The sequence below is a fragment of the Pseudorca crassidens genome, chromosome 10, assembly GCF_039906515.1.
Source record: "Pseudorca crassidens isolate mPseCra1 chromosome 10, mPseCra1.hap1, whole genome shotgun sequence".
In the NCBI taxonomy this organism is placed as follows: domain Eukaryota; kingdom Metazoa; phylum Chordata; class Mammalia; order Artiodactyla; family Delphinidae; genus Pseudorca; species Pseudorca crassidens.
The window spans coordinates 71,183,574-71,194,806 of NC_090305.1; the positions used below are offsets into that span (position 1 = coordinate 71,183,574).

Consider the following 11,233-nt stretch of genomic DNA (forward strand, 5'->3'; position numbering starts at 1 on the left):
CCATTTTACAGATGAGTAAACCAAGGCCCAAAAAGGTTACATGACTTGTCTAAGGTCATACATTTACTAACAGCCAGAGCTGGAACTGGTACTCAGGCCACTCGACCCCACTCTATGCTCTTAGCCCCTATGTTCTGCCATTGGTTTTTTGTCTACTGCCTACAACTGGGGAGTGCGGATATGGCCACACGGCCCCAGACCACTGCCTTCCTCCTTGCCACTGCCTCCATAGGTACAACCGGCTGCTGCAAGTGATCACACAGACGCTGAGAGACCTGCTCACAGCACTCAAAGGGCTGGTGGTGATGTCCTTGCAGCTGGAGCTGATGGCTGCCAGCCTATACAACAACACTGTGCCCGAGCTCTGGAATGCCAAGGCCTACCCATCACTCAAGCCACTGTCCTTATGGGTCATGGACCTGCTGCAGCGCCTGGACTTCCTGCAGACCTGGATCTCCAAGGGCATCCCAGCCGTCTTCTGGATCAGCGGCTTCTTCTTCCCCCAGGCTTTCCTGACAGGCACCCTGCAAAACTATGCCCGCAAGTCTATCATCTCCATCGACACCATCTCCTTCGATTTCAAGGTCTGGACTCAGCCAGGGCCAGGTCAGGTGACAGGCTGGGGTGTGGCCCAGGTAGGAGGAGCACGGAGGCCACAGCTGGCTGGCGGAATCAGGGGAGCCCCTGAGAGGGGGTTGGGGGACAGGGAGAGCCAGAAGAGACCATAAGCCCCAGGGAAATCCCTAGGGGCAGAGCACAGACTGTAGGCTACCAGCTGAAACAGCAGGTGAAGGGGGGAGGCAGGCAGAGCCCTCAGGAGGGAGCTTGTGCCTCCTGACCCAAATCCTAACCGAGATTTCTGGGTGTTTATATGTGAGGGGGCATCTGTGTGCCCGACCACAGGTGATGCGCCAGTCGGTATCAGAGCTCAAGACAAGACCCAAAGAGGGGTGCTTCATCCATGGACTGTTCCTGGAAGGTGCCCGATGGGACCCTCTGGCCTTCCAGCTGGCTGAGTCTCGGCCCAAGGAGCTATACACAGAGATGGCCGTTATCTGGCTCCTGCCAACGCCCAACCGCAAGGTCCAGAACCAGGACTTCTACCTGTGCCCCATCTACAAGACACTGACCCGTGCTGGTATGGGGCCCAGGGCGGGGAGCCTACACCACAGGTGGGGGCCCAGGGTTGGGCCAGTTAGGCTGACCCAGGTTAGCTGAACAGGATGGCTGACAGAGGTCAGTCAGCACTCACTCCTGAGACTGACTGGGCCAGGACAGAGCTGGGCCAGTAGTAGGCAAGGTGATGCCCAGGGGCTGGGCCCAGTCTGTGGGGAGTGGCCCCTGAGCTCACCATCCTCTTGCTTCCCTTAGCAGACCCACCTTGGGTCCTGGGAGGCCCAGCCTGCCAATGGAGGTTCAGAGGGGGTAACTGAGGCCTGGAGAGGTGGGGTGGGCCTGGGCTGGGTCCACAGGGAATGAGCAGGGGCGTCAACTCTCCCATTCCCATCCTCAATTGTCAGTGCAGTAACTTAGGGCAGGCCTGAGCCTTGGCCACACTCCCCAGACAGGCTTCCTCTTGGGTCAGGTCCCCTTCCTTGTCCCAAGCTCAGTTTGCCAAGTCCACTGCCTTTCTTTATACCCTGTTCCTGCCCTAGCTGAAGCAGACAACTTAACCTTCCCCCTTCTTGCCTGCTCTAGGAACACTATCAACCACAGGCCACTCCACAAACTACGTCATTGCTGTGGAGATCCCCACCGACCAGCCCCAGCGACACTGGGTAAAGCGTGGTGTGGCCCTCATCTGTGCCCTGGACTACTAGACCCAGACAGAAGGGCTGGGGCCATTAAAGCTGCATTTCCTAAACAGTCCAGCTGAGCCTTAGCTGCTTACACCAGGCCCCCTCTGTAGAACCCACTGCCAGGGAAACGGTGCGGGTGAGAGGCTACAGGGGCCTCAAGACAAAATGTGGTTAGCAGGGGGAAGAGTGGCACAGTTGGCAGCTTTTACCTGCAACAAGGGAAGAGAGGTGAGCCTTGCAAGGTCCCAGGGCCCCTCCAGGGACTACACACCAGGCAGGACTAGAGACAGAGGTGCCACCTCCACTGAGTCCCAACACCTCTCCAGGTTGCAAAGCTGTCAGATCTGGTGAAAGCCATGGCCCTCTCCTCCCACACTACACCATGCACACAACTCCTCAGGTTCCACAGCCCACCCGAAGCCCCTCCTCAGTTCAGACCCTAAGTCCCAGGCCTAGGGTCCCAAGAACCTCTGCCCCAGAAGGCTGAATGCCCGAGAATGCACTCCCCTTACCTCTTTGGTCACACACAGGGCGCTGGGCCCAGGTCTGGTTAGGTCCTCACTCCCACCACAGCCCTGGCCTACAAACCTCAGGCCAGCAAGTACAGGAGGGCTAATTTTTTAGGAGAGTTTTATTCATTCATTAGTCCAATATTTACAGGGGCCAGAGGGGTCGGGCTATGCTTAGCGCAGAGGCAGCTGGCCCCCACCCTGGTCACTATGTACACATAAGGGGCCCGCCTGGATCACCTTCAAAGCCACCTAGAAGAGGCCATGGGGCTGTTTGTTTGGGGCCTGAGCTCCAGAGGCAGTGCTGGGCCCATCAGCCATTGGCATCAGGCCCTCTGGGAACATGGGGCTCCAACTGGTTGTCTTGGTCCTATTGTCCCCCACCCTGAGTGCCTTGCAGAAGCTGAGAAAGCTGGCATGGCAGGGAGAGCTGAGTGGTGCCAGCTTCCTGCAAGCAGCCCTGTCTCTGCTGTCTCTAAGAAGAGGGAGACGTGGTAATACTGAGGGGCGGGCAGAGGCTCCTCTGAGCCCAGGAGCCCAAAGCAGGCCCCTTGCCAGGGCCACAACACTGAAGACAAAGAGCCCAGGGCCTTGCCACAGAGAGCAGTCTTACCAAGCCTGGCCAAAGCCAGGCCACCAAACAGCTCAAACACTCCTCTCTGCTCAGGCCATGGGACCCAAGCAGGCTGCTCACCCTGCCCCCGCTGGAATACCCCACTCCCAGTCTAGCCCAGCAGCCAGGTCCCTGAGTTTGGAGCTCTCCCAGGAGGAACGGAGAGCAGACCTGGCTTTCTCGCAACAGGGACAACTGGGGCCAGAGCAGCAGGGCCCCCAGCTGTGACCCTGCAGGAGTGACCCCGGCCCTCCAGGATGACAGCTGTTAGGAGAGAACTCAGAGTCAGGAAGCTGACTATGTCAACACAGTGGTGGCAAGATGGGTTAGAGCCCAGAAAAATAGACGTCTCTGTAGGTAAAATATATATTCTGCTGCCCAGGCAGAAAGGCCAGGTCCTGCCACTCCACAGCCGGCTGTGGAGGAAGCTGCAGCACCTCCCTGTGCCCCAGCTCCTGCTTCCAGAGCATGACGGGGCAGCCCTGCCCTGGCAGGCACTGGGGTACCGTGCAGAGAATCCTGGCCTGGCTCCTATTCCCAGGGTCTGGGCTCTCTGACTGGAACTATTCGGTAATACTGGGAAGAGGGAGAGTGGGGCAGGTGAGGGCCATGTGGCAAGAGTGAGCGGCAGGGTCAGGGCCAGCAGTCCTCACTGGCGCTTGGCCTTGTAGGGGCGTGAGCGTTTCCGCCGGTCAGGCTTCCGCTGCTTGTGGAGTCGGCCAATGCTGACCCCCTGGCGCCGCCGCACCGAGATGTTCTGCTCCACCAGGTTGGCCAGCATGCCTGTGGAGAGGCGCAGGCCCTTGAGCGGGTGGCTGGATGCCCAGCAGCCACTCACTCAACGGGCCACAGCCTCCGGTCAGAAGCTGAGGGTCTCTCGGCCCTCCCTGAGACTACAGTCTGCTCAAGCCCCAGCAGAGGCCTGAAGGAGGGGGCCTGAGGGCCAGGGCTCTGAGCAGGGCATGCCAGGTAAGGTGCAGCAGCGAGACCCCTCACCTTCCTGAGCCAGCATGGAGATGAAGGTGCAGATGAACTCATCGTAGTTGTGTGTTCTTCTCTGGTCGTCGATCTGTGGGAGAGAAGAGTGAGGACATGAGGACGCTGCAGCCATCTCCCCAGAGCAGCCACCAGCTGACCCCAGCAGGTCGCACCTCTGGGAAGACAGGTGGGCAGAGGACCAGGCAGCTGGAGAGAGGGCCCACCTTGAACTTCTTCCTCTTCTCCACCTCTTCCTTGAGGCAGGCCTCGTAGTTTGCAATCTCAGCCTCCACACACTTCAGCAGTGCCAGCAGCTCCTGCCAAAACCCAACAATTGCACCCGTGGTGCAGGGGCTGGCCAGCACCAAAGCCCCACTACCAGCAGGCAGCTAGAGGCAAGGACGAGCAGCCAGAGTCCCGGGAGCCTACTGAGGCCCCAGCCACCACCCAACCCAGACAGGCTTCCTGGCACCTGGCTTCAGCCACCACCCTTCACACCAAAATACCAACTAGGAACCCAGCACCTGGGCAGCAGTGCCCTAGGCCCTTCCCTTGTCAGTATTAGAAGAGAAAGCTGCAGAGGGGCTCACCTTGGGTGAGTACTTCTCCCCGCTCAAGGGCTCACTAGGCCTGACCAGCCCAGGCTTCTCTCTGCTATCCACAGCCTCCACCACCTCTTTCTCCTCTGGGCTACCAGACCCCTGGCTGCCTTGGCTCGGTCTGATGGAAGGTGAGGAACCCTTCCCACTCTCTGGGAAGAGAAGGCACGAGAAGACCCATCAGAGTGCAGGACACGTGGTGGTCACTTGGCCACCTCCCTCCTCAGTACGCCACTGGGAGGCCAGTGAGCCAGCCCAAGGCCCACCTGTCAGTGCCAGAGGACTCAGCACACCGTCCTCAGCCAGGTGCAGCAGGCCCGTGCTGATGACAGGACCCAGGTCGCGTACAGCACGATTGTAGCGTATGCAGTCAACACGCAGCAGGCTGTCGTCCTCTCCAAAAAGCACCTTGGAGATGTGGGAGGTGACGGGGCTAGAGGGCCGCGTGGGGTTGGCCGAGCGGATAGGCGAGCGTAGTGGCGAATTGAAAGCGCTGCCGATCTCAGAGGCTGTGTCAGTGCTCTCATTGCTGGGGGTGGGCGAGGGCTGTGAGTGCGTGGGCACTGCCACAGCTGGACTCCCGGCCCCGCTGCTCGTCTTGATGGACAGAGGAATTGAGAGGTCTTTCTGGGACTCTTTGAGCTTCTCGGCCAAGACGTTGATGGTGTTGGGCTGCAGCACCGACAGCTGCCCATCCCCAGAGCCACTCAATGGCCCTGGTTTCCCCGGCCCCTTTCGCTTATACCTGTGGGGCCCAAGGAAAGGTAAGCCAAGGGAATGGGCCAGGTGACCACGTTCAGCAACGCCCAGAATGACCTGAACACATCTTGGCCTCCAGGGACTGACCCTGAAGCTCCAGCAGCCTGACCTGGCCATGCCAAGGCTGGCACACTGAGCTTCGACAGCTGCAGCCAGGTGTCCTCAAAGGATACCTCCTCTATTCCAGCTGTCTCACTTCTGGCCTTTTGCCAATGCCAGTTCTTCCAGCAAAGATATCCCCCACCCCATCTCCCAAGGCCTAGACAAAAGGCCTTGATGTCTGGTTAAATGTGCACGGCCCTCGCCCAAGCCCTCCAAAAATTTCTTGGGACCTGGAGTCGGCCCCTTCACGTCAGCCTCCCCGGGGCCCTGCACTCAGCAGGCATTCAGCATTATCTGCTGAAGGGCATTTTCTGGGCTGGAAGATTCAAGATAGGATCTGCAGCACTCAGCCTCCAGCCTTACAGAGCTGGGGCTAACCTGATGGCGGAGTTGGTGTTCTGCACGTCATCCTCCTCGTCATCCTCGTAGTCGTCCTCGTCATCTGAGTACTGCTGGGGTGGGCGGACTGGAACTCGGCTGCGGCCCACACCTGCTGCCAGGTCTTCCTCCTCCTGGGGCAGAGACCCAGGGCGGCCATGAGCCAGGCTGGACACAGCAGCCACAGCCAGGAAGCCAACATGTCTCTCCGGGTTCAGTCCACTGATTCCCTCCAGGTGCTCCAGAGCCCACCCACACTACCTGCCTACATAGGGCTTCTAAGAGAAACAGAGTGCCCTGAAACACCTGCATTTATTTTGCCAGTAGAACCCAACCCACAGAGCTGAATCCAACCCCATGCCCTAAACATTTAGCCCCACAGCCATGAGACTGAGTTTAAAGTCAGAGGAGCTCTCTCTGCCTCCCTCAACCCCTGCCATCATAGGGGCTTCTGAGAATCAGACAGAGGAACGTGGTTACCTAGGCCCCGACAGAAGGCAAACACCAATGAATCACCTGAGGAAAGTGCCTGTTGCAACCTCTCAAAAGAATCCTGGAGGGAATCCTCCCAGCTTACCTGCATGGGGGACTTGGCATAGTTGTGATTGTCCAGAAAGGCTGGCAGCCGCTGGACGATAGGAGTGGGGTTTGGGGGAACCCCATTGATGCTGCTCCCTGGAGGCTTCACCACCAGCTTGGGTTTGCTGGGAGGGCTGTGGGTCGGGGCTTGTGGGCACGAACCAGCCACCTCCTCCACACCATCTGAGAGGGCAAGGGGCATGGGCAGGACTTTCAGCCAGACCCTCAAGAAAAGCTGTCCTCAGCCCACTGTCTCCCCAGTCCTGGGGCACAGTACTGCTCCCCTTCCCTTCTCAGAGAAGAACAGCAGAGACAGCTGATGGGTGGAGTCAGCAAGCTCTAAGTCATGGGGCCACAGTGAGAAAGGAAAAGGATGAGATGAAAAAAAGGAGGCAGAAAGAAAAAAACTTCTAGAGAGGCTAGAAAGGGAATATACATTAAGGAGAAGGCTTTGGGGACTGTGGTAATGGCAGCCCTTTCCAGGTGCCTTTGTTTAGGGAGGGACTGCTCTTCCTCCATGTTCCGAGGGGAGAGGGCTGTAGGTACCAGGCTTCAGACCTCCTGCAGGAGCCTCTGAACCACTGCCCAAGTGCCTCCACAGAAAAAGACTTGCTCTGCTTGGGGTGGCTCTGAGGCCCATGAGAGGCTCCAATACCTGTGTGGGTGCCCTCAGAGGCCGCTGGGGCCCTGCTTGTTTCCAGGGCCAGAGGGGACTTGCTGCTGACTGCTTTGGTCTCTTCAGGCAACTGTGACTCTTGAGACTTGTGGGTCTGAATCAGCTCTGGCTGCGTTACCCTAATCAGCTGAAATCAAAATCCAAGGTGCGGAGGAGTGAAGGCAGACCCTAGCTTCTACCTTGGACAGCTAAGGGTCTTGGCTCTACTCACTCACTTAAAGGGAAATAACAACAGTCAAACCTCCTTTCAGAGGCTATTCTCCCCCTCCCCATGCCAAGTCCCATCACCTTTCCCACAAAGGGAGCAAAGGAAAGGAGTGGTTAATTGAAGCCCAGATCCACAATACAGAGTAATGTAGGAATCAGACACCGATGACCCAGTGGAGGGAAGGAGTGGGTGGCTGGGCTAGGCAGGGCCTGGGCAGGAGGGGTACCCACCTGCTGCAGGGCCTCCAGTACTGTCTGACGGTTCACCTTCAGAACGTGCAGCCTGGCCTCATACTTGATCCTGCGGTCGGGCACCACCGCCATCAGGTTGAAGCGGATGTCATGGTAGGGCTCCCTGCAGTCACAGCCGTGGCCGTGAGAGCAGCTCTCACCCTGGCCCCGCCATCAGGTTGAGGCAGATCTCCTGGCAGGGCTCCCTGAAGTCACACCTGCAGCCACAGGTACAGGCCCCACCCCAACAGGCGGGCAGTAGCTGGCCATGCACACCAGGCACCTGAGCTGGTGCCTTCCAACAAGCTGCCTGAGGGGCCTGTCAGGAAGTGAGCCAGCACACGTGGGCCACCCGGGGCTCCACCAGGGCCTGCCCCTCCCCAGGCTATCCTGAAGCAGGCCACACGCAGCCTGAGTGGGAAATAGGGCAAAGAGTTGGGAGCACAAGATCTAATCCTGATCTTGCCAGATTCATCACGTGGCCTTGCACAAGCCATCTGGCCTCTCTCTGCCTTGGTTCCCTCTTCTGTGTCCCTCCCAATGGGGGCACAGCTCCAGAAGGTAGGGCAGGCTCAGGGCCCTTACCCTGCAGTGGCGAGGCCGATACGCTCCATGATGACCCTCCGGGCCTTGTCTGTCCACTCCTCATCCTCCCCCCAAGGCCCTGGGGAAACCAAGACAAGGAGTCAGTAGGTAGGAAGCCCGGAGCTCGGGCAGGCCAGGAGTTGGAAGGATGATGGAGAGAAGGTGACCCAGAGAATCAGGGGCTAGTTGGACAATGCAGTACAGGGTGCCATCCTGCCAGAACCACGTCTTCAAGACACCCCCGCCACGCCCCACCACTGGGTCCCAAGTGCTTGAGGACCTTGAGCCCCACTTCCTTAGGAGGTAAGCAGAGAAATCCAATGGGCCCCCAGCTCAGAGTGCCTACCATGGTCAATGGGGTAAACCTTCAGCCCATCCAGCTCAAAAAGCCGGCCTGTGATAGGCACATAGCTGACAAAGTGGAATGCCTCCATGGTCCGCACAGCACTAAGGCCATTCTGCTTCTCGGGGAGATGGCGTGGCTCAGGCCTGGGGAAGGACACAGTCAGTGCCCAGAATGGTACAACCCCCTTCCTTTCCCCCACCCCCATCAGTTCCCACAGCTCCCACACACCTGGCATGGCTATTATGTGCCTTGGCCAACTCTGGAGCATTGCCAATCGCATATCCTTTGCTCTAGAGGGAAGAAAATAAGGCCACATCAGAGCAACTTCTCAGGCAGGCCTCGGGTGGGAAACAGAGCTCAGGAGAGCAGGCCTGGGGGCATTCCAGGAACTTGAAGAAGCACAGGTGGCCTCTCCTGAAGGCCTAGTGGGGGCAGAAAAGAGCTCTGGAGCCCCCAAAAGATGGGCTGTACTGGCCTTGCACAGTAATCAGTGGACACTGGAGAACAACATTGCCTGATAAAGTCCTAATAAGGTGTCACTTAAGGAACGTTCCTCTCTTCCCTAGGCCTATCTCCTTTTCTGACAATTGGGCCTTAAAAAAAAGTTGACTTACACAATTAATTTACAGGTCAAATATAATGTAAATATCATTTGAAAAAGCCTCATAGTGCCAAATGCCGTGTAGTGGCATTATCAGTGGTAGATCTGGTGGTCACATCTGCCTAGTCAGCTGAGTCAGGATTAAGGCACTGTGGCCTACCTCAGGGCTGAAGCCTTTGGTGAAGTCCTTCATGCGACTCAGGGTGGGCCCCAGGTCCACATTGCTGCAGTTCAGGAGCACGCTCAGCAGGGCATGAGTGGCACAAGAGTTGGGGATCAGCTGTGAAACAAAGAACAGTCACCCATCCACAGCATCCCTCACCCCAAGCCCATACTCATCAGGAATGGGGACTCAGAGAGGGACAGTCATGTCTGGACAATCCTCATCAACTCCCCTCATCTTTACCCAACATTTGTTCACTCAACTAAGTACCCATCAGGAGTCTGGGGACATGGAGAATGGACTCAGACATCACCCTGCTCTAAAGAGACTCCCTTTTTTAGTGAATAAGAGCTCAGTTCCTTCTGCCTTTCCCCACTTCCACTTTCCAAGCGAAGAAAACGGCAGCATCCCACCCTCCAGAAAGAACACAGAGCCCAGCAGACCTGGTGGGCAAAGAACATGTTATTCACAATATCATCATCAATCACAGATGTATCATCCACCAAGGTAGAGACCTTGCGACGGGATCGGCGCTCTTCGATCCATTTGAACAGGAAGATGAATCCATACACGGGGCTGGGGAAAGTAAGGGACAGAGCTAGACCAGTCAAGTGGGGGTAGGCAATCTGCATTCCCTTTCCTCTCCCCTATTCCTTTGCACTGTGTTACCACTCAGGTGCCCTTCCTGTGATCCCACCTCTCCCTTGGCTTCTTCCCAACGCTGCCCAAAGTGGCCCTGCGCCCTCGCACCCCAGAAGCCCACTGCAGGCAGAGTCAAGCATCAGCCTCTGGCTGTGATGCTCCGGGAGTCACCCAGTATCCTTATGAAGTCTGTGGTTCTGGGATAAGAAAAGCTGGAACGATGGCTCAGGACCGGGTAGGAACAGAAGGTAAGGCGAGAACAATAAATGTGATGAGGAATTTAAACACTAATTCTCACTTGTGAAGCCCAGGGCCTGGGCCCCAGTGCAATCAGGGAAGTTAATGAACACCCATATCAGTCTGTTCTTTCCTGAAGGGAAAGAAGCAGACTTCTCCGTTTAGTCACTGTAGCAGTTCCTCCACACCTCTATTCTGTAGGACCACCAAGACAAGACCCTGACCTTGGTCACCCAGGAGAGTCCTTGTCAGATGCCACAAACCAACCAATCAATATGAGACCCCTGTATGGGGATTAAAACCACTGGCACATGGGCACAGTAAAGCAGTCATTAATAAATTACAGCTGCACAAAAGGCACAGTGTGACCCGAGTCAAGAGCAGGGGGTTTCTGGCTGGAAGGCCCCAGAAAGCAGATGAATTTAATCCAAGAGATGGTTAGAATTTGTATTGAGGGGAAGAGGCTACCACATAAAGGGAAGTGTTGAGGGAAAACTGGGAGAAACAAAAGCACAGCACCAGCTTCATCAGGAAGGCACCCAAAGAGGAGGGATGCTTCCTTATACGAGATTTTACAATTTGGAGCCTCTGATACTTCCTCCCTTGAGGAGCACTCTCTCCCGGGTCCCTCCCTAGCCCTCGGGGTGTAAGGGGCGACCGAAGCCACGCCGCGTGCCAAGCCACTCACCCCTGGCATTTGCTCTGAAGGTCATAGATCTCCTCCACCTGCACCCCTTTGACACCTGCGATCAGGTAAGGAAAGAAGTCGGGAAGGGTAGCCTCTGGCTGTGGAGCGAGGGCCCAGGAGTGGGCCCCCACAGCCTGGTTCCGGCGCGTAGGAGAGGCTCTTACCGAAATCTTCCACCAGGAGGGTGAAGAGGCCTGGGTGGGGCGACAAGAGGAGCGGGTAGTGGTCAGAAAGGCGCGTCTCGGACCCACCCGGCCTCCCCAGCTCCGGGCCTGCCCGGTCCCCTCCTCACCAGGGTCGCTCTCCAGCTCCAGCCAGCCCTTATTCATCTTCCCGCGGGGCAGCCCCTCAGCGCCATGTCCAGGCCCTCCCGACCCACCGCCGCCCCCCGCCGGGAGCCCCCGCCGCCCCCGGGGCCCCTAGCCCCACACACAGACAACGGGCCCCGACGCGTCACCCGCCCGCGCCGGCGGCACTACGTCACCTCTGCGCGACGATCGCCGCCCCGCCTCTGGCCTCGTCTTCTGCAGTTTCGACTCCA

The 11,233-nt window shown here is 57.7% G+C and overlaps 2 protein-coding genes across 6 annotated transcripts in view; one reads left to right on the forward strand and one right to left on the reverse strand.

Annotated features, from left to right (window-relative positions):
• Positions 1-2,965, forward strand: part of DNAH1 (dynein axonemal heavy chain 1) — a 74,233-nt gene extending 71,268 nt beyond the window's left edge. The window contains exons 75-77 of the mRNA XM_067755772.1: positions 233-584; positions 904-1,138; positions 1,699-2,965. Coding sequence (XP_067611873.1) covers positions 233-584; positions 904-1,138; positions 1,699-1,820 — 709 coding nt within the window. The 3' untranslated portion in view covers positions 1,821-2,965. The remainder of the gene's footprint in view (positions 1-232; positions 585-903; positions 1,139-1,698) is intronic.
• Positions 2,945-11,197, reverse strand: BAP1 (BRCA1 associated deubiquitinase 1). 5 transcript variants are annotated; one of them, XM_067754671.1, is made up of 17 exons: positions 10,985-11,122; positions 10,857-10,886; positions 10,693-10,747; positions 9,641-9,701; positions 9,123-9,242; positions 8,590-8,651; positions 8,362-8,504; positions 8,016-8,094; positions 7,431-7,554; positions 6,972-7,119; positions 6,315-6,499; positions 5,738-5,871; positions 4,765-5,243; positions 4,490-4,650; positions 4,073-4,216; positions 3,918-3,990; positions 2,945-3,704 (listed from the first exon to the last, which is right to left on the reverse strand). In XM_067754671.1, exons 1-17 carry the CDS (start codon positions 11,019-11,021, stop codon positions 3,571-3,573), a joined length of 2,169 nt encoding a protein of 722 aa, XP_067610772.1. In that variant the 5' UTR covers positions 11,022-11,122; the 3' UTR covers positions 2,945-3,570. The 5 variants fall into 5 exon arrangements, with proteins under 5 accessions (XP_067610772.1, XP_067610774.1, XP_067610773.1 ...); XM_067754669.1 differs by having other exon boundaries at positions 2,947-3,704; positions 9,569-9,701; positions 10,985-11,121; XM_067754670.1 differs by having other exon boundaries at positions 2,948-3,704; positions 4,124-4,216; positions 9,569-9,701; positions 10,985-11,120.
• Between the last annotated feature and the right edge of the window lie 36 nt (positions 11,198-11,233).

Excerpts from the sequence above, each read along its gene's own strand:
- BAP1 (XM_067754669.1), bottom strand. The coding sequence starts at position 11,021 with ATGAATAAGGGCTGGCTGGAGCTGGAGAGCGACCCTG. Across the intron at positions 8,652-9,122 it reads CCAAAGGCTTCAGCCCTGAG|AGCAAAGGATATGCGATTGG; the intron begins GTAGGCCACAGT and ends TCTTCCCTCTAG. Across the intron at positions 8,505-8,589 it reads GCACATAATAGCCATGCCAG|GCCTGAGCCACGCCATCTCC; the intron begins GTGTGTGGGAGC and ends GTCCTTCCCCAG.